This window comes from Prinia subflava, chromosome 2, assembly GCF_021018805.1.
Source record: "Prinia subflava isolate CZ2003 ecotype Zambia chromosome 2, Cam_Psub_1.2, whole genome shotgun sequence".
Taxonomy (NCBI): Eukaryota; Metazoa; Chordata; class Aves; order Passeriformes; family Cisticolidae; genus Prinia; species Prinia subflava.
The window spans coordinates 77,718,386-77,736,908 of NC_086248.1; the positions used below are offsets into that span (position 1 = coordinate 77,718,386).

The following is an 18,523-nucleotide window of genomic DNA, read 5'->3' on the forward strand; positions in this document are numbered from 1 at the left end:
TATCTCATAAGGAAATAAGTGTCTGGTGAGGAAAAGAAACAAAAACCTGAATTAACAGCTTCACAAGGACATTTCCACTTTATTTTACATTGCATATGTGAGACTATGTCTCAAATTACGAGTTACTGATTCTTCAGTGAGCAGAAAATCCCTCTGTAATCTCAAAGGGAAGCCTTGGAGGGGAGCAAGATCCCACCAACCAGGCTTGCATTAACTCTAAACAGCAGGTCAGGTCACATCTTCCTTGTTAAAGGAAAGGCCACAGTGCCACATTCCAGTCCCTGAGGACACACGATTGCTTCCTGCAGACAGGAATAATCCCCTCCCTCACCTCATCAGCTCCTGGCCCTGCAGGGACAGAGGTATTTGAGGTGAGAGGAAAGCCAGGCACGCAGCAGGAAGGGCTGCCTGGGCTGAGCCCAGGAGGGAGGTCATAGCTGCCTGCTGTGCAGGAGGTGCTGGAACAAGGAGCCATCTTTCTGGCTTAGGCGGGCGGGGGAATCCAGCTCTGCCACTCTCCCAGCTTGCATCACCAGCACGCGGTCCGAGTCCAGGATGGTGTTCAGCCTGTGGACAACAAGGGCCAGGACACCCGTTGGTGGAGCTGGGGAGAAGCTCTGGATACTGCTTCCCCTGCTGTTAAGCATGGCCCAAGACATGGCCAGCATTAGGAGCTGTGGAGGATCTCCCTCTGCACTCAAGGTCACAGTGCAGTGCAGCTCCCCAGAGAGCCTCTGCTCACTGCTGAAATGCAGCACCTCTCAGGAGAGCATCATGATGCCTTCCAGTTGCTGGGCATGGCAGGGCACCAGGAGTGCAGAGGGAAGCTCAGGGCATGCCTGATTCTGGGTTTGCACAAAATGTCTCCATCCCTGCAGGAGTTAGTGAGTTGCTTTATTTGCCCAAACATTTCCTCACCTGTCACCTCCCAAGGGCAACAGAAATTGTGCATCAGCTATTATTCCCCAGCAGTCTGGCATCTTTGCTTATGCTGCCACCACCACTGGATTTGTAGTTGCCAGACAGCCAACCACAGGACCCACTGCATACATATATGTGCCTAGGTCTGCCCAGACCACCATCAGAGCAGCAACCTCGGGCTCTGGATAGGCAAAACAGGACAGCAGGAGTGTTTTTGCACAGTCATGCACCATTCAGTGTGAAACTACAGCCCTACGAAGCTACAAGTCACAAGGAAGGCACTGCACAGGCTTTGAATAGATAAAAGGCATTATGGAGTTCAAGTCTCTGGTTACACACTCATCTCCAAGAGGGTGCCTTTCGTTACTGGAAATGACTTGGAGGGGTAAGAGACAAGTACAGAGTCACTTCCCTTCCTGGATGTCACCCAAGCTGAATGGCGTGGAAAAACCACGGATACAAAACAACCCCATGATCACCTCTCCCTCCTTACTGCTCTCTCCCGTTGTTCTTCATCCCAGTGGAAAAAGGGCTGGGGCCATCTTCAACTCAAGTCTTGCTGCTTTGCCTTCTGCCACTCCTTCCTCTGCTGTTTCTCCTCTTTAATTACTCCCCTATCAAAGGTGGCCTCCCCACACCCAACCCAAACACACACCTCAGCCCACAGTGCCCTTGCACTTCTACTCTATTTATGCCTAAGATCCCTAGTGTAGGAACCACATTCCCTTCACACCCCTCCTGCCTCCCTCCCACATGATGTATTTAACAAGACCCACTTGAATCACTTGCCAGGCCCAGCCCACCCTGCCTGTCATCCATCACTCCCACTCCTATGCAGCAGGACACCAGCCCCTGCCACCTGCTCATTTGATTTTTATTTTTGTGGTAACCTCTATGCTTTGAAAACACCCTCCATACAATTGCATAACCCTCCTCCAAACGCTCCTCCACTCAGCAAGAGTAAGAGCAGAGAACACCACCTAATGCTGATCCATCCCTTCTCTGCGGTATTCACATTTTGCCCTCCTCCCTCTGGCTGCAGCCATCCACTGATTCTGCTCTTAATCTGTCAGACTGTTGTCCTGTCCTGCCTGGGCAGTGTCTATCTTGCTGCCATAAGATGCAGGCTGGGACAAAAACTCAGGATTTTGGAAAACAGAACTATCCAGGAGCTGGCTGCAGCCCCTTTGCTGCCGGCTGTCCTGCACTGCCCTCTGCTGAGCCAGGGACACCTGCTCCTCCGCGGTCTCCACACTGCCACTTTCCATGGGATAGTTCTCCATTACTCCTCGCTCTAATTTGGCAGAACCACAAGGAACAATTCACCTGCCCTACCGATCCCAGCAGGCAGTGCCCAGCAAGAGAAATCTGTGCTACGATGTGGCAATTTGCCCTTTGCTGACACCAACTTCTGGGTACAACATTTTCCCCTTTTCACATTCAGTTGTTCCCAGCACCCAGCAGAAAAGGCAAAAGGCAAAGTCCAGCTTTGGCACTTGAAAAACCTTATCACAGAGGCCTCTGTGCTCAGCCTGAGGCCCAGGCATGGCATGTGCAGCCACCTCTCCCTGTGAGTGTTAGGATGACTTTAGGCACAGAGCTCTTCCATACCTGTGAGCAATCGTCAAGACAGTTTTGTCAGCGAAGCGCTGGCGGATGGTCTGCTGCAGCAGCTGGTCTGTCCTCTGATCCACGCTGGCTGTGGCCTCATCAATGCACAGCACCTGCCGGGGACAGAGAGTGAAGGGAGCTCCCAAGCACCACAGCAGCCCCCACTCCCTGCCTGGAGACAGCCTGAGAGGTCAGCACGGGCCATCTGTTTTCACTACACCTCCAACTCTGCAGCGCTCTCTGCTGCTGTCCCCACACCGCCACCGGCAGCGCACCCTCCCCCTTGCTCCGATGCAGGCAGTGCACTCACCTTGGCCTGTGTCAGGAGGGCTCTGGCCAGACACACCAGCTGCCTCTGTCCCACAGACAGACTCCTTCCCCTCTCTCCCAGCTCGCTGTCCAATCCACCTGCAGGGATCAGATCAGCAGTCACCTGCACCATCTGCACAGGGCCCCAAACAGCTCCACCAGTCCAAGGTTTTCCCAGTAGCACACAAAATCCCAACTCTGCTCAGGCCCAGGCCTTAGGAACTGGAGCCTTTACACTCAGACACAAGCAACACCTGGCACAGTTCCCTTAGAACTAAAGCCTGGCTTATCTCTCAGCTACTCCTCTAACACCCATTGAGTCCTGATCTCACCAGCAAAATTCTGCCCCCATTCCATTACCTGCCAGTCCATTTGCCTCTAAATGTCAGGGAATGTCACTGGATCCCACTGACCTGTTCCCACACTGGTTCTAGCATGACCTAACTCCTTCCTACTGCATCCACCTCAGCTCCCTGCCTGAGCTAAGGCCTTCTCCTCTCACAGAACCCGCAGTCATCAGCTGCTTCCCCCTGGTTTCCAACTCACCCATCTGAGTAACAGCATCCCACAGGTGGCACTGCTCCAGCACCTCACGGAGCTCAGCATCTGTCCGTTTTCCCTGCGGGTCCAGGTTTTCTCTGATTGAGCCACTGAACAAAAATGGATCCTGCGGGATGATGGCCAGCCTAGATCTGCAAGCAAACGAAAGCTGAAGCCTCATGGCATGGGGCATGGGTTCTGCAGAAAAGCAAAGATCTGCTATTTCTTTTTTTCATGGGGTGTCTTAGTTTGCTACAAATCTTAGAGGCACAGAGACATGGGTCACATATTCAGCCTGGTATCGTTAGCACAACTGTCGAGAAACAACAGAGACTCATAAAAAGCTGCCACAACCAGAATAGAGGGTGCCACAACAGTGAGTCCTTTGCTCCTCACTCTTTACTTTGGCATCCAGCCACTGACAGCTCTCAGCCACCATGAGCTACCCTTCACTCTGCTCAGCCCTACCTCAGCTCCTCCAAGCCCACCAGCTGGCTGTCAACACCATCCAGGAGAATCCGGCCTGATTTCAGCTCCACCATACGGAAAAGGGCCAAGAAAAGGGTGGATTTCCCAGATCCTGTGCGACCCACAATCCCCAGCTTCTCTCCAGGGTAAACAGTGAAGCTCACGCCATCAAGTGCATTAGACAAGCCTGCTCTGTATGCCAGGACCACTTGCTGGAACTCCACAAGCCCCTCACTTGGCCAGTCAGCAGAAACCTAAGAGGGATACACAGGTGAGAAAAGGTATGATAACAATTGATTGTCATCTTCAGCATCACCTCCCCACAGTCCACGCCCCATCCCTTTAGATGGCTGCTTGGCTTCTGAGCAGAACCAACATACAGCCCAGTCCCACCTCCAGCCCACTCCTAGGCTTGTTCTTCCATCACAGCTTCTATCTACCACCCATTCTGCTTCCCTACTCCTCCCCACCATTCCAGCCTTCACCAGCTCCTGCCAGAGATTCATCCTCCCTAGGAGATAGGCTGGTAAAAGATGAGTGATCAAGGTGGTTTCTGTGGTGAGGGCCCTCCACCCATTCACTGGAACCCTGTGATCTCCCCAGGGGGCAAGTGCAAGGCAAAGAGCCAGAAGATGGGCCAGTACCTGAGAACACATTTGAGCCTTTACCTGGAACAATTTATCCTGGGGCTCCATGGGGATGTCTGTGGTATATTCCTCTGTCCGCTCCACACTCACCATCATGATCTCTGTGTGAGTGAAAGTGGCAATGAGGCCTGAGAGCAGGTTTGTGACAGACAGGGCGTATGAGAGTGCCAGGCCCACAAGTCCTGTGAGGACAAAAGCATAAGCAAGAATGTCACTGGCAGGGAAGGAACTGGCATCTTGGTGGGCAGACAAAAAAAAAAGAAAAGTCAGGACTCTGGAGTCTGGGGACATACTTGAGGTTGGGGACACACAGAAGCAGAGACAGGAGCTGAAGCACTACACTGTGGGTGACTTGCAGTGTAGGAAAATGTGTAGCTCTGGGCTGGGAGAGGAGGAACTCCTTGGGCACAGCCTAGGAGTAGACACAGATCAATCCCTGGCAGTCTACCTGGATTTCCCAGCTGCTTCTGGTGCTGGATGATGGCAATCCCTGCAATAGCAGTAACCACAGCAACCCCAATCATCTGCAAGCGGATGTCCAGCCACTCCATCACTGTGTTGCTGGCAAAGAGGCAGCGCTGGTTCTGCTCCAGACGCAGCTGATTCTCCAACTCAAACCTGTCAGGCACACAACAGAGGTTTGTACTACTCAAATTCCACTCCTGCTGCCCCAGACCAAGGGCATTCCAGCCACCCTATGACCAGCCCCACATGAGGAAGGCCTTGGCCTATAAAGCCCAAGTCTCTCGGGGTGCTCGTGCTTTCTGCTCACCTCTTTGTTGCCCGCATTGCTCTAACAGTGCTCAGTCCCGAGAGGGTCTCTGAGAAGTGGGTGTAAATGGGAGACAGGGTGACACTGCAGAGGCGCTTGAGCTCCCGGGATGTGAATCGGTAATAGCGCTGAATGAAGAAGTAAACTACGGCCAGAGGGAGCAAGACCAGACCAATCCACGGGAGGCCATAGGTCATTATCACCAGCATGCCCAGGAGCCCGTAGACGTTGGCTAGGAAGATGTTGAGGATAAATGGCAGGCTGCTATCCACACAGTACAGGTCTGAGGAGAAGCGGTTCAGGATCCGGCCTGTTGGTGTGGTGTCGAAGAAGGTGACTGTGGCCTGGCAACAAGGGAACCAGACAGTAAGAGCCACTCAGCTGCAGTGAGATCCAGCCACAGAACTGTGTGCAGGAAAGCAGCACCAAGAGGAGCAGATAAGGCCACAAGGTTGTGGCCACACAACCCACTTCCTTACCTCAGCCTCCAAAGCCAGCATCCACTAGCAGCCAAACAACTCACGTTGTTTGCATGGCAAAAGGAAGCACTCCTGTATCGAATGACTGACAGCTACTGAGAGAGCAGGCACTCAGTCCAACAGCAGCGAGGCAAAACTAGCCTCTAATCCAAACTACCAATCCCCTAATCCGAACCCTAGCCCAAGGACCCAAGGAAGCCAAAAACATGAAGAAAGTTCACTGACACATGCCAGCATAGCCCTAGATCTTGCTGAACTCTTTCCAATCTCATCTAAACATGAACTCACCGTTCTGTAAAAGCTACTCTGACTTGACTGGCCCTCACCTTGGCAATACATCTAAGCCTAATGAGTGAACAGATGCAGGTGGGAGCCATAAATCATCCTTCCATGGAATGAACTGAACACAATTTGAACCCCAGCTCACTTGCCCCTTGTGCTGGCTGTGGTGCAGCCCTTTTTGAATACAGTTCTACCAGCCAATACCAACAGAAATCTTAATCTATCTCCCACACCTTACTCTCAGCTATGAGAAGAATGTCAGCTTGGAGGAGCTTCAGCTCCTCTGGACTTTGTGCCCGTTACCTTTAGAACCCTTTGGAGAAGTCGGTCGTGAATGACAGCGGCAGCACGGAGAGCGCCATAGGCAAAGAGGAATGCCCGAATAATGGTGAAGAGGGAGTTGGCCCCTGCAATGCTCCCATAAACTATCAGGTAGAAATTCACATCCACTGAGCCATTGGGAGGGCCTGGGGTCTTGTCCAGATCTTGAATGGGGGAACTGGGAAAAAGGAGGAAGATTATGAATCTGCCAACATCCTCCTGACAGTGAACTCATAGACAGGGCACAAGAACCCAAGAGCATACTCCAGGGCAAATCAGGATACTTTAGCCTGATACTCCTGTTACACCCTTTTGGCACGTTGGGACAAATACTCTGATTAGTATGCAGCTAGGGGTCTTCCCTCAGCCCCAAACAGAAGCCTTTTGGGCACAACACCAGGTCAGGGGGTTTGATTCTCTTCGTTAAAGCAGTCAACACATCCCCTGAAGGGAAGTGGTCAATTTATTTAAGCCTGCTTTCCAGGATTTTCACAGGAAATGCACTTCAGGACATTTCCAGTTTCCTTTGGCACCTCTGGACCATATTCACTTACACAAGCCCAGCAGTGGAGAAGAGAAGCAGCTCTTGGGAAGGCAGAGAAGCTGAGCAGGCCATCACAGAGGTATTTGCTGTCTGGGATATGCTGGAGATCCAGTACGACAGCCACCAATCCGAGGTATTTCTGGATGCTACAGAGAAAGACAGACTATGTAAAGAGAAATTCTACTTTTTAAATCAGCAAATATGAAGCAGAAGCTGCTGGACAACTTTTGCAGAGTCTTGCTGCCCAGTATAATCTTCCCCTTGTAGGTAGCAAAGCAGGAGCAAGGGAACAGCCTTGAGCTGCAGCAGTGAGAGAGCACTGTTACAGAGGTGCAGTAATGCAAATGCAGCAGCGAGATGCCAGGTACAGTTCCCACATGCGCCTCCTCCCTACTAAAGTAGCTCTTTGAGCTACTTTAATTTGGGGAAGAGAAAAATGGTCTTCCTGCTAACAGGGAGAGTGTTTAAAATCCCGGTGTCTTTCCTTCTGGACTCCATGCAACCAGGGAATGAGACAAGAGGAGAGGAGTGCCTAAAGAGAGATGTGCTGCTGGGTCACTGCCTCACCTTGCATCAGGAACAGTGAGAAGAGGATTGATATTGCCAAGCAGCTGCCCATTGCCATCCAATAGGCCTTGTACACCTGAAAAGCCACTGCCCCTTCTTTCTTCTCTTCCTCCTTGTGGATGAGATTACTGTTCTGGGTTGGTTCTTCTGCCTCTGTCTTTATGGCCTCTTCCTGTCCCTGTTCATTAGGAGCTGTGGAAATGGATGCAAAAGGAGAAATCAGTGCAGTGTTAATTTCTTACTGGAGCTGTTCCTAACTGTGAACTGAGCAAGTCTAAACTAAGAGGGACACTTTTTTCCCCTCCTCTCTCCTCTTTCAAGATAGGTGCACAACCCTGGCAGTTCTTCATCCAAAACTAGACTACAAGTGGAACACCAGGTTCAAATAGTGCTCCAGATCAATACCCAATACCCAATAATATGTGGGCCTCCTGTCCTTCTGTGTATACACCACCCACATATCAGCACTGCCACAGCAGAACAAGATGGTGGGAGTTCTGCTCTAAGGCCAGCAGCCATCAGGTACAGGTTCTGTCTGGAAGGTCAGCTGTGCTGCCCCAGCTACCTTTAAGCTCATCAGGAACAGACCTTTATCCTTATGCCCCTTGTCTGTATCCTTGAACTTGGGGAAGGCTTCAACAAGCGGCAGGATATCAGCTGGTGTGCCTGCAAAGAGAGACATGCAAATTCTTCAGCATCTGTGAGGAACAGGTGACAACTTTCCACCTTCCCACTGCCTCTTGCTCTGAAATGACCCAGTTTTGTTCTCTCATAACATTCCCTATGTTACACAACAACTGTACCCTTGAAGGCTCTGCTCCATTCAACCTTTACATCCTTCTGCCTCATCAGCTCCACCCATCTAGGCTGTCCTTCTTTATCTGTACATCTGCACAGTCTCTTCCACCCCATCTCTGCCCACATGCAGTATTCTCAGTGTCCTCTTTCACCACTGGGTTTCCACTAGTTAATCCTATTCCCCTCAAGCCATTCCAAGACACAGGGACAAGTGAATCCCTGAGAAGACAATGTACCTGTCTTAACTATCCTGCCATTGTCCATCAGCAACAAGGCATCAGCCTTCTCCAAAAACTCTGTCCTGTGAGTGCAAAGGATCCTGGTCTTGTGTTTGAGAACTCCAAAAATGCATTTCTGCATAATATGGTTGGCTACATCTGCATCAACAGCAGCCAGGGGATCATCAAGGAGGTAAAGTTCCTTCTCCTGGGAGGGGACAAAAAAAAAAAAAGGATAGCTGCTGGTCCTGCTGGAGCAGGCAGTGCTGTAGAGAAAAGTCCAAGTATCTCCGTGTGGCAGCACCTTTAGGCTTGCAAAATGTGCTTTAAAGACATGCTGCCAGAGCTCAATGTACAGCTGAGTGCATCCAGCCTCTTCACATTTGACTTGGCATGGTCTGCCACACAGTAACTCCTTTGTTATTTACCTGGTAAATGGCTCTGGCAAGGGCTAGTCGAGCCTTCTGTCCCCCACTGAGTGTCACACCATTTTCACCCACCTCCGTCTGGTCACCTGCTGGTAAAATCTGAAATATTCAAGAAAATAATTTAGAAAGGGACAGGAAACTTCTGGAGCCCCAAAACCAGGACAGAGGGGCCCCTCTCCAGTCTCTGGCAGTAATTTGTAAGGCTGACACCTTACCAACAGCTAAACAATGCAACAGTCTATACACTGGTTCTCCAAACAACCAGCAAGCTTTATTTATGCATAAAAATCTCTTACGCTCCAGAATAGGGTGGTCACATCTGAACTACCCATTGAGAGCAACTTCTGGTCCAAGGTAATTGCACACAGCAATTTTCTGTGAAAACAAGAGCTGTGCCTGCATCAAAATCATGTCAGGGTCCTTCCAAACAGTGTAGCAGTAAAAACTACCAAATTTCAGTACCTGGAAATAAGTCTCCTCTTGGTTAGGTACCATAGGTGTATTCTACTAAATCTCAAATAAAAATCTTGCCTTTATAGAGTATTCATAGCTCTGGCCAAAACAAACAGAAGCTGCTAAAGCTTGGCACTTCAGAGAAACAGGCATCAGCTTATAAACTGGGAGAAAGCTAGCTTCCTACCATATATACAGCCAGGTTTACTGGCTAATACACTCATAAACCTCAAATTTAGAATATATGGCAGAAGCACTGACTTAACCCTTCCAAATCCCAAAGAAGTTGCTTCTGATCCACCCCCTTTAAAAAAGCATCAGGTTCTGATGGGTTCCGCCTGAAAAACCCAAGAGTCATCAGCTCTGAAAGAACAACTCATTTCCCCAGGACGAAGAGCTTTTGGCTCAGCAGCAGAAGAAACCAAAGTGACACAAGAGTGACTTCACACCTTAAATAAGTATGGGCACTCCAGAAAGGTGTGGGCTTGGTAATCACAGCAACACTGTGTGATGGAACATTGGAAAAGCAGTCTGCACCCTGAAAGAATAAATCCATCAGGATGGATGCAAAACCTCACCACGAAGGCCCGGGCAGGTTTACAGTCTAGGCACTCACATTTAGGTCCTCAGAGAGGGCACAGGCCTCCAGCACCTCCTCGTACAGCCTGGCATCATATTCCCGCCCAAAGAGGATGTTTTCACGGACAGTGGTAAATTGTATCCAAGGCTCCTGTGTGGCCAGGCCAAATCCTTCCTCCAGGTCACAAACATACACTCGTCCACCTTGTCTGCAAGCACAACAGAAGTGGGTATGAAGGGCAACAAAGAAAAACTGCTGGCAGATCAAAATTACCTGTAAGTTGGAATAGCACCAGACAGTGCCCACCTGCCATGGCAGGGAGGGACCAGGCAGGGAAAAGTTTTTAGGCTACTTACTTAATGAGCTCTCCAGTGATGGCTGCAAGCAGAGAGCTTTTGCCAGAGCCAACCTTCCCAACAACCCCCAGGAGCATTCCCTGCAAAGGAAAATGAAAAGAAACAACCTGATATACTAATACAGGGTAGCTTGTCCAGATTTCTTGAGCCACATGTAGCCTGTAAGGAAGCTGGCTGCTAGGACCATCTCACACATTCAGCAGCTGGGTACAGTTGTCAGGTAAACCAGACTCCTGACATGACAGGACACAGATTTGCAAGGAGTGTTAATTCTAGAGCCCTGCTCTGTTCCCCATCCAGTCGTCTCCTGCAGCAATAGTAGAAAGCAGAGAGAACTAGTTCATCTCCTGTCTGTATGCTGTGGATGTTCTCTAGCACCTTTCACCTCTGAGATATGTGTCCTGTGCCTCTTGACCAAGAGAAGATTTTGATGCACAGTTCCTAAGCTAAGGAAAACATGCCACCTCTGCTCCATTATTTCTAGTTCCCAGTATTTTTCTCTTGTGCATTTACATCGTGTCCTTGCTCACCTTTCTCACGGACAGGTTCTCGACGTGCAGTTGCAGAGTGCCTGTGGATGAGGGCTGCCTGGTGCTTTCCTCCTCAACTGGCACCCATGAGAAGACTGCACACTGCATCTCCATGGCAGTAGCAGTACCTGAAGGGCTATCTACAAGTGAAAAGCAGAACAGCAAAGCATTGCTGTGAGAAGACCAGAAAATTAAAGGCACCTGGCATTACAAATACCATCAGTTTTGCTCCCAAATGCAGAGACCATGGATGAGGCACAGCATGATGCTCCTGACCTAACCACAGAATGAGACTCTTGCCTACTCAATTGCCCTTAAGCTTATACATCCCTTCTTCCAACCCTCCTGTCTCCAGCTCACACCAGACAAACATGGCTGTCAGGGAGACAATGTAAGGATATAATCTGGTTTTATTATTGCTGAAGGTAAAAGAATGGCAGGGAACTGGCCAAAGGCAATGAAAGAAGGAAAGGGAGCTAATATGGCTCAGGAGAGGAGCAGCCACTCAAGCCTTTCTGCCAGGTGAAGCCAAGTTTGTTGATGGCTTCAGTGTCAGAAGAGCTTTAGTCAGTGGACAGAGCTGCTTGTTCTACTGGGACACTAATGGCTCTGTCGGGACAAGCAGTGGCTTATGGTGCAATGTTACAGCCTTGTCTCCTGTTTTCCACAGAAATTAAGAGAAGTGTATCCACTCTGCCTCTACCCAACTGAACATTTTGAATCACAGGGTGACAACCACTGCCCTCCAGTACTGCCCCTGGGCCTCGCACCTCAGCTCTCTGCTCTGAATGTCTGCTCAGAGCCTCAGGCCTGGCAGATTCCTTAACCCCTTACCTAGGGCATAATAAGCTTCCAGGTCCTGGTCCATGAGTGTGAAGAATTGCTGGATTCGATCCAGGGAAACTTTGGCCTCCAAGATGGCATTCAGCACCCATGGGAAGCCGTTGAGGGGTAGAATGAGCATCCCAACAAGGGCCAATGCTGTGAACACCTGCATGGGTAAGCAAACAGCCATGAGCTGGAGCCAGTACCTCCCCTATATCCTCCAAACAGCTTCACCAGTGAGAGCCTGAAGAGCTGTGGAGAGACATGGGCTGGGTTTACTTCCCAGAGAAGATGCCTTAGGACTGCAGTTCCACTGTAGACTGTGTTCTGCACAAGACAAACTGGAGCTCTCCCTACTACCTACTCACCTTTGTGGCAGTGAGCTGGTGACCCAACAGGACATAGGTGACAAAGATGGCAATGGAGACAACCACAGGCAGTGCTGCCCACATGTACACGCACAAAGCATCCAGGTAACCGATGGCCCGTAACTTCTGCAGCTCTGCAGCCCGGCAGGCATTTGTCCTGGAGCTGAAGTGCTTCTCCCAGGCATAAAACTTGATCACACGAATGCCACATAGGAACTCCGTCATTAGCTGCAGGCAACAAGGAAAAGAACATCAAGCAAACAGTGCCCAGGCAGCCTGGGCTGTGCCTGGGTGTGCAGTTGTCTCCTCTTGCTAAAGGTCAGGCTAGAGATGTCAGGAACCATTTATTGCTAATGAAGACATAAACTTAAGTGACAATTATTGGAAACTTTATGCTCATCCATCCCACCAGCTTCTTCAGCCATCCATGGTATGCACAACTCAGGAAAAGGAAAAATATTACACTACTTTCCAAGTGAAAGATGAACAACACAGGTGAAGGGATGGGTGGAATTGCTAGCTGGATACTGTTTACTTGTGTTGACCTGACAGTGCCTTGAGAAAACACCTGACTCTCAGGCCTGGTCCTGCCCTGACACAGCTAGTCTGTATCCAGAGCCTGGACAGTTAATTTCCAGAGCTCTGGTGTCCCTGCAGGATGCTGTCCTCTCATTTCTGCTCTCAGGTTAGCATATGTAGAGCAAGCTGACTGTGCCTTTGCCCAACATTAAAGAACACTAAAAAGGGAGAGTTTTTTCAGCAAACCAGTCTTACAACAGTCAGATAAAGTTCAGCATAATCAGATATAATTCTGGTAGATGCACCTTCTGTTGGGAAAGTAAGTATTTTTAAAGCTGTCAACAGTTCTGACAGGGAGCTGGCCTATGTTTCTTGCTTCCAAAGCATGAGTGAAACTGCTGTCCCCTCCAATCACAGATACAATGCTAAAAGCTGGGAATCAAATGTGTTATGTGGTGAGGAAAAGATGGCACTGCAAATATGGGAAAAGCAGTGGAAAAGATGACTAAGAGCGCCCAGCCTGGAACCATATATATTACATCCATAACCATTGCCTTTGTCCAGACTGCAAGCCACTTTAGCATTGATGGCATCATTGGAGCAATAGGATGGACACATATCTAGAGGAAGCCATCAGAAATCTTACCTTAACTACTATACACAGAAAAGAAACCTGCAAGGGAACCTAAATTAGCTCAGGGGACAAGACAAGCATTAAAAATTCACGATCTTATGGGTGGTGAAACTACATCATCCTGAAAGACTTTTGACCAAAGTGTGTGTGTGTGTGCGCGCACCCCTTCTGGCATTTTTCTCAGCTGTGATTCAAATAATCTGCCTTGCATCATGACTAGTGGCCAAGAGGCCAACGTTCTGGGAAAAACAGGGAAAAAACACAAACTGAGAGATACCACAGCCCCTCACCTTGACTCGCGTGTCCTTGTGTTTCAGCATCTTCTCATTGTTGGCCATGATGCGGTTAGCTATGATCTTGTTGATGGGCACGAGCAGCAGCGCCAGGACCACGCCTCCCAGAAAGGCTACCCCCACTTGCAGGTAGAGCAGGTAGAGGGTAATGGCAAGCTGGACAGGCAGGCTCCACAACTCGTGGAAGCTGCGGCAGAAGTGGACCAGCCTATCGGTGTCGGTGCTCATGAAGTTGACAATTTCACCCACAGTGAAGCGGGCGAGGCTGGTGCTGCTGACACGCAGAGCCTTGCGGTAGATGGCGGAGATGACGGCGGCCCGCACCATCAGCGCCGTCTTGTTCATCTCGTAGCTGAACTGGTTCCGCAAGAGAGCACCCAGGAAGGAGCCAGCAAAGAGCCCAAGGGCATACAGAACCCCGTGGCTCAGGGGCTCCTGCCGTGACTCCATGAAGTTCACCAGCAAGTTCAGAAGCAGAGGACCTGAAAAACCCAGCAGACTGCCAGCCAGCTTGAGAAGTCCAAGGGTATAGAAACGAAGCCCAAAGGCTGCATGAAGGACTGACAAGAGGCGCACAGCTTCCTGGGCATGGTGTGGGCTGTCTGGAGCATCACTACTGCCATCACCTCCAGCAATGATGGGGCTGGTCAGAGACACTGTCTCCTCCTCTGCTTGGTGAAGAGCTGCCTTCTTCTGCCAGCAAGAGTAGAACCGGCCACAGACCCTGGCAGTCTGGAGCTGGTGAGGAAGCACATAGACATCCTGTGGCTGGTTCAGCTTCTGCTGGTAGCCACGCTTCATGAGGGGGTTCATCCAGGTGTAAAAGAAGCGTGAGAGCCAGCTCTCACCATCCTCTGCCACTCTCTGCTGCACAGGCACTGGGATCCCTGGCTCTGAGATGGGCTGGTCTTGTTGCCAGGAGCGATTAATGGAGAGGAAGTCTTGCCTGCCAGCAGTGGGGAAGAGGTAGCTGCCCACGTAGGCAAGCAGAGAGGCCAGCTGCAGACAGAGAATGGCGAACCTGGAGGAGGCAGCGGGCTGGGCAGGGGACCAAGCTGTCCCACTCTGGCAGTACCACAGCAGTGTGATGATGAAGGAAGGTAGGGGCAAGAGAGGGAGGAGAGCCAGGGCTGCAGGGCCCCTGGTAAAGCCGTGCATGGACCTGCAGAGCATGAGAAGGGCAAAGCCATGCACCAGCCATGTCAGGGCAGCAGTGCCATTGGCCAGCACTTCCAGGTACACAGGGCCCAGCTCCTGCTGGGAAATGGCGGCTGGGATGGTGTCAGCAAGGAACAAGCCAACAAGTACGAAGGAGGTAGTGATTCTCCACCCCCAGCTTGGCCTGCAAGGCACACTGGAGCCAGACCTTGAGGAGGAAAGAGCAGTGAAATAAATTACAGTTGAAATTCCACTACCGCTCAGTCAGTATTGTCCCTTCTTTCTTCCCTCTTCCCCATGTTTATACATACACCCCTACTTAACCTTCTGGATACACTTCCCTAGATCTGTAACTTTTTCTGACTGTAGGCATTGCTAAACTACATCAGGTCATTATAGCCCCACTCTTTGGACAATACCAGAGATTTAGACATACCAAAGAAAAGCACTTCTTTACAGAGATTTGTCTGCAAACTATGATATTTTGTGGTCAAATTAGACTCCAGTCCTTAAGGATTAACAGCAAAAAAAGTATATTTAACCTCTTGAACACAAATTTTGGATGATGAAATTCTCTGTGTCACATGTCTGATCCTTGATTTCCTTATCTGTGGGATAATTTTTCTAGAAATATTATTTTTATCACTATTAGTTTCAGTGATGCTATGCTTGCAAAGTCTACCATCTACTGCCCATCAAAATTATCACTGGTTTCTTTGTGGCCTTTCAGTATCAGTGAATGTTGTCACGTTTACGAATTTCAGAAGAGGGTAAACAGAAAAACAATTTTGCATTTCTCTGAACTCCTTATTGCCTTATGTACATCTTCTATGCCACCTTGGATTTATATCCTCTCCCAGAACACTCCCAGTTTCTCCAACCCTCATTCACTGAAAAAGTTTTTAATTACTTTCTGTGATTTTATCCCACAATCCCCTCGATTCTTCCTGGATTCCTTTCTGTACACTGAATTAGATGGATGCTGACAAATATAATAGCATCATAGTATACTGTCATGCCCTAGTTACATATTCAGCAGATGATAGGGAGATACAATTTCCAGCCTTTCCAGCCCTGCATAATAATCAAGAGCCAGACAAGGCAGTTGTCATACCTGGGAGTGCCAAGGAAGCAGGCACTGACCACTGCAAGGATCACGTGAGGAATCACATTTAATGTCAGCTGGTTAAAGCAATGGCCAATGCTGCCACGAACCCACACAGGGAGTGGATCTTCTGGGCTGGTCCCACACAAACTAGCCAGGACGTTCTCCATCCTTTCTTTGCTGGTAATTCAGTGTGCGAGACAGGATGTCCTAGGGTAAAGAAAAAGCAGCATGAGGCAAAAAACATAGAACTACAGCCCCAGTCCAAGACGGAGTGATGAGTAATTAACATAGAGCTAGAAGCAACTTCCTGGGTCATAGTCCAAGCCCGGCTATTGTTCACTTATTAGCATATAATCTACTTCATAAAATGATCAAGCTCCGTTTTAAAACATAAAATTATGTTTATTCCCTTAAGTCACCCTGGGACTGCAGTGCCCTATGAATTTGAAGTTTTCTTATTTCCAGGTTGATTTTTTTTCCCCCGTGGCTTGTTTGTCCTCTGTAAGTAGAATAAGGAAGTATTTTCCTTTTTATGGATCGGTATGAAAAATATTTTGAGCTGCTTAAACAATAACCTATTCATGGTATCTCCATGTTCACAACACTTCCCACCACGGTACTCCTTAAGGCAGCGTGGAACACCCCGCAGATGGCAGGGCAGGATGCTGGTGCCCACCCTGAAGAGGGGCGGTCCCTCGAAGCCACACCCGACTGCCGAGCCGGCCCCTCCGTGTGCCGCGGCGCGGACTGACGGACCCCCGGGAAGGCCTCGGCTCTACCGCGATTTGTGCTCGCACCAGCCCGTCCCATCTCCAGCACCGAGCTCGGCACGCAGGCGGGGGCACTGCAGCACCGCGGAACGGACCCCGGCACGGCGATCCCCGCACGGGCCGGGGCCGGCGCCAGCCAGGGACCTCCCAGCCGGGCCGGGCCGGGGCGGGCGCTGCGGCCGCCACTGCCCGGTGCCGGGCGGGCCCCGCCTGCCCCGCCCCGGTACCGCGGCTCCCGCGGCGCAGGCCCGCGCCCCTGGCGGCCCGGAGGACGCGCCGCAGCCCCGGCAGCGGCGGGGCGAGGCCCCGGGGGAGTTGGGCCGGGACAACACGCCGAGCTGAGGGGCAAGGGAGAGCCAAAGCAGCACGCACAGCGCGGTCAGACTTATAACTTCTGGCTGTAAATTACCCAAACTGAAAACCAGGCTCCGGCCATGAACAAGGGTGATTTTCCCCAAAATTCCTCTAGCTCCGTTCCGGTGATCCTATCCCTCCCCTCCTCCTTCTGTGATTTTTGGCTCACTGCATCTGAACCGTTTATTCACTGAGAGACACCAGACGCACATCACAGACTTGCAGTGTCACCGTATCAACCAGCACAGCAATATTTACGGGCCTCTGTGTTATCCAAACATCAGCAGGTATAGCCCAGGCAGTGCTTTTACAAGGATATATGTACTTTACAGGTACAGCATTCTCTGCTTGTAGACAGTACTACAAGATGAAAATGACTTACTATAAGAGCACCTTGCCAATAACACATCAGTGCAATCACAGCGGCAGAGGTCTCCTGGCACAGTGCGAGATCGTGATGTTAACCTAACACAACCATCTGAATAACTCAGGGTAAGATGTTAACCTAACACAACCATCAGGGTAAACGAATCCTGTTTCACCTGTCCTGTGCTCAGTGACTGTCTGCAGCATGAACACACATGCATCCCTAAATGTGACACTCATTCTTTACTATAAGAGTATGTTGCATTGGGGTGAGGGGAGTAAATGCACAACTTTCCAGATGAGAGAAAACAAACCGGAGAGGATCCAGCTCTCTCTGCCCTGCACTTTTATACAGTAACAGGAGAGTGCTGTAAACGTCACCACACTACCTGGCAATTTTAGCTGCTACTGGTGATTTTTATAGCAGATGTTCTGAATGCTTTAACTGTCCCAATCCCCCCCCATTCAGCACTCTCTTGCCAGGGAAAATAAGCATATCCCTGTAAATAACTCATCAAAGGCAGAAAACTTACTTTCAATGTGTAGATCACCTGAGATACAAAAAAGCATTCTCTGAGCAGATACAAAAAGCATTCTCTGAGCTTAGAGATGTTATCAGTGGGGTGCTGAGGAAGGACAGTATCAGTGACATTCCTGAGAAAACAGAGCGATCTGGCTAAGGGAGTGTGGAACAGCAGAGGTAAGAGCAAGAGCTCAGTGGCCACACTATTCTCTAATCATAGTTTCCTTGAAAGGAGCAGGAGACTTGCACTTTCTGCAAGTCTCTCTCTCCCCCTTCCTCCTTGTTTAATAATATTTTCTCACGTACCTGAAAGCAGTCTCTGCGTGTGAGAGCTACAAGGTTGCCTTTACATCACCAAGCTACTCATACTGTACACTGTATTTTGCCAGTCTGCTCTTTCCCCCCACAAGTCATCCAAAGGTTTCTAGACTAAATTTTCCTGAAGAGGCCTTGAGAGTAAGTTTTATGCCCCCTCTGCTCAGGGAAGCTTCCCTTCAAAGAAAATGCTGTGAAAGCAGCAAACTGAAAACGGCAAGTAGGGGTTGCGTGAGGCTGAAGCGCTGAGCAGCACACAAGTGAAGCTGATTTCAGATTTCATGGTGTTTTATTTATTTCCAAATGAAAACAAATAAACAAAACCAAACAACCAAATACCCCACAAATACCCACAACCTCAATCAAACAAGTAGTTTCCCTGTCTTAATAAGATACCAGAGAAGTTCTCAGATGTCAACAAAAGACAACCTTCCTCCCTTGCTTGAGCTAATCGCTCTCAGAGCTT

The 18,523-nt window shown here is 49.8% G+C and overlaps 1 protein-coding gene across 4 annotated transcripts; it reads right to left on the bottom strand.

Moving 5' to 3' along the window:
- Positions 1-59: 59 nt before the first annotated feature.
- Positions 60-16,723, bottom strand: ABCC10 (ATP binding cassette subfamily C member 10). Of its 4 annotated transcripts, none has more exons than XM_063390667.1 (22): positions 16,527-16,723; positions 15,736-15,936; positions 13,461-14,829; positions 12,018-12,245; positions 11,659-11,815; positions 10,825-10,964; positions 10,295-10,374; positions 9,975-10,146; positions 8,906-9,004; positions 8,496-8,685; positions 8,050-8,127; positions 7,462-7,653; positions 6,905-7,040; positions 6,333-6,528; positions 5,269-5,612; positions 4,945-5,114; positions 4,518-4,678; positions 3,850-4,103; positions 3,388-3,533; positions 2,843-2,940; positions 2,533-2,645; positions 60-567 (listed from the first exon to the last, which is right to left on the bottom strand). In XM_063390667.1, exons 2-22 carry the CDS (start codon positions 15,894-15,896, stop codon positions 432-434), a joined length of 4,620 nt encoding a protein of 1,539 aa, XP_063246737.1. In that variant the 5' UTR covers positions 15,897-15,936; positions 16,527-16,723; the 3' UTR covers positions 60-431. The 4 variants fall into 4 exon arrangements, with proteins under 4 accessions (XP_063246737.1, XP_063246734.1, XP_063246736.1 ...); XM_063390664.1 differs by having other exon boundaries at positions 16,406-16,723; XM_063390666.1 differs by having other exon boundaries at positions 16,342-16,723.
- Positions 16,724-18,523: the final 1,800 nt, after the last annotated feature.